A 2,658-nucleotide genomic window follows, 5' to 3' on the forward strand; every position below is an offset into this window, starting at 1 on the left:
TTAAAACAACGCGTAAACAAACATGATTGTACCAAACATTTAGGCGCCACAAATATCTTCTAGTTATATGTTGGCACCAACCAAACATTTGAATTATGTATTTTAATGGTCGTGCCTAATTATACTTGTGTAGAAATTCCTGAATTCGACGCTACTAAAGACGAGCACCATCAATTTGGATGCATATTCAAAGACTAGTAATTGATTTTTTAAGAAAGACAAATTATAGTTTATTGAGTAGTAAAAGTGAAAAAGTAAAACCCATGGCGACCAAACAAGATTTTAAAAGTTGGTAGTAACAAAACAAATCCTGGGTGTTTCTGTGATTGTTCCAAAAACAAAAAACTAAACTACAAACAACAAGTCGCGGTGATGGAACAAAGCTGGAAATGAGCTACATTTTTTCTATGATTTACTACTAAAATATATGCACGATTTGCCTTATTTGTTTAATACGAATTAGGACAAGTACTATCCACGTATAAGTTGTACAACCTGGAGTGGACACAAGCCAACCCACTTCCCAGGCATCAAATTTTAGAGTACAGATTAATGCTGTACTGCTAAAATAATTATGTATTACAAACTTAATTCCAAATTTCTTCAATTCTTTACATATTGAGGGTCAAATGTTAGAAAACGAAGCTAAACAAAATAATCAAAAAGAAAAATAATGACCTAAAAAAAGAGAAGCCCAAAACTAGGAAAAGGGTAAAATTAATTCGTCTTCTTCTCCGAAGAAAAAGAAAATTTAAACCCAACTAAAAAAAAAAAGGGCAAAACAAACCAGCCTCAAAAAACAAAAAATTAACATACCTGTAATCCAAAAAGTATGATTTTTTGTTCAATAATCAGGCATAAGTTGACTGATTTTTCCTTCTTCAGCATCCAATTTTTGCTCAGTAACTCTCAACCATATGCAAACAGCAGTAAAACTTAGCACCAAACTCAAGAACCCACTTCCTAATCCGATCCCTACAATTGCCAAAACCGATAACCCATTACTCTTTTTGGGTGGCAATGGGTACCCGTAAAGATCCTTATTCCCATCAAACGAACTGGCATTGAATCGGGGCAAGTTTCCGCTCCGGTTACCCAGTGACGCTGGTATTGGACCCGATAATCTATTGTTCGATACGTCGAAAACAGATAGCCTCACAAGAAGGCCCAGTTGCTGCGGGATAAGCCCATTAAGCTGATTGTCATGAAGATCGATGACATTGAGGTAAGCGCAAATGGCGAGCTGTTCAGGAATTGGGCCTGAAAGTCGATTAGCTGATAGGTTGAGGACAGCTAGATTGACTAGGAACTGGAGTTCTAGAGGTATTGGGCCGGAGATTGCGTTGGAGGAGAGGTCAAGGGCTTGGAGATTGGTGCAATTAGAGAGATAAGGAGAAATGGTACCCTTCAGGGAGAGATTGGGAAGAGAGAGTTTGTAGATGCGGCCATTGTTACAAGTTGCCCCTTGTAGATATGAAGTGAATCCATCGCAAGGTTTAGCGAAGGAAGATTTAGTCCAGTTTTGAAGATTCTTCAAAGGGTCTTGTAAAGATTGACTGAGATGAGTCAAGCACATCTCATCGTTTGGATCTGGTGTACAAAAAGGGAAAATAAGAAGGAGCACAAGTAGGTTGCTCCAAATACCCATTTAGCTGCGTGTGAGCTAAACTGGAAAATGAGAAACGAGAAAAAACTGTTGCCCAAGAGTGGAGAGAGTCAGAAATAGAGAGAGAAAATCAAGAATTTTGTGGGAGGTGATGGCTCTCTTTTTTTAGTCTTTCTGAAATTTGTGTAGTGTTGTCAGCAAACAACGTTAGCAGCGGCAGAAGCAGAGCCGCAGAAAGAGAGAAAGAGGGGGAAAAAGAGAGAGGCTTGTGTTCACTCTTTTTTTTTTTGTTTTGTTTAATAGTAAAACTTTGTGGAACAAGTGGGGAATGAAGATCCTTTTCTTTTGGGAGAATAGTTGAAAAAAAGGAGAGAAGAAGCAACAACAAAAAATCAAGAGGCAGTTCCTGTTATTCCATTCTACGAAGACGGTACCAATTATATAATTTATAGAGAATTAATAAAAAGTGTCGTGTTGGTTTTGGCTGTTGGTGTGCTGCTGAGGAGGAGAGAATAAGTTATTTCATTCATTTATTTATGTCATACTTTATGTAATGGTTTCAGGCCAAATAAGAGAGAGAGAGAGAGAGATGTGATTTTGGGGCCAGGCAGCAGAGCACTCATTCTACAATGGCAAATCACCAAAGAAATTAAAGAATTGGAAGAGTGTTAGGTGAAAGTGAAAGGAGAAAGGGAAAATAGAGGCACGAGACAGAGTGGGCATTGAGTTATTCATCTTTTGTGTTGTGGAGCACACTTGAAGGACTATTGAAACGACTATTCCATTTCTTGTCGTATAAACCCTTGAGAGTACATAACTTCTTTTTTTTATTATTTTTTATGTGTGTGTTTCTACAAATTTAACCCGGCGTTTAACTCTAATTTGTAGAAGTTTTGAGTAAATAGACCTGATTGACATAACTTTCATCTTCGCGTACAAATACGCACAAAGCAATTACGAGCTTTCAAGTAATAATAACCTTGTTGTTAATAGGAAGAACAAGGTAAAAAGACGAGAGTGCAGTGGCATTGAGTTAAATTTACTCTCAATTC

The 2,658-nt window shown here is 37.4% G+C and overlaps 1 protein-coding gene across 1 annotated transcript; it reads right to left on the minus strand.

The window, feature by feature from the left end:
• Positions 1-435: 435 nt before the first annotated feature.
• On the minus strand, positions 436-2,364 carry LOC129873349 (receptor-like protein 44). The gene has a single exon (XM_055948426.1). The coding sequence runs from the start codon at positions 1,646-1,648 to the stop codon at positions 845-847; it is 804 nt and encodes a 267-aa protein (XP_055804401.1). The 5' UTR covers positions 1,649-2,364; the 3' UTR covers positions 436-844.
• Between the last annotated feature and the right edge of the window lie 294 nt (positions 2,365-2,658).

Source organism: Solanum dulcamara, chromosome 11 (genome assembly GCF_947179165.1).
Source record: "Solanum dulcamara chromosome 11, daSolDulc1.2, whole genome shotgun sequence".
NCBI lineage: Eukaryota > Viridiplantae > Streptophyta > Magnoliopsida > Solanales > Solanaceae > Solanum > Solanum dulcamara.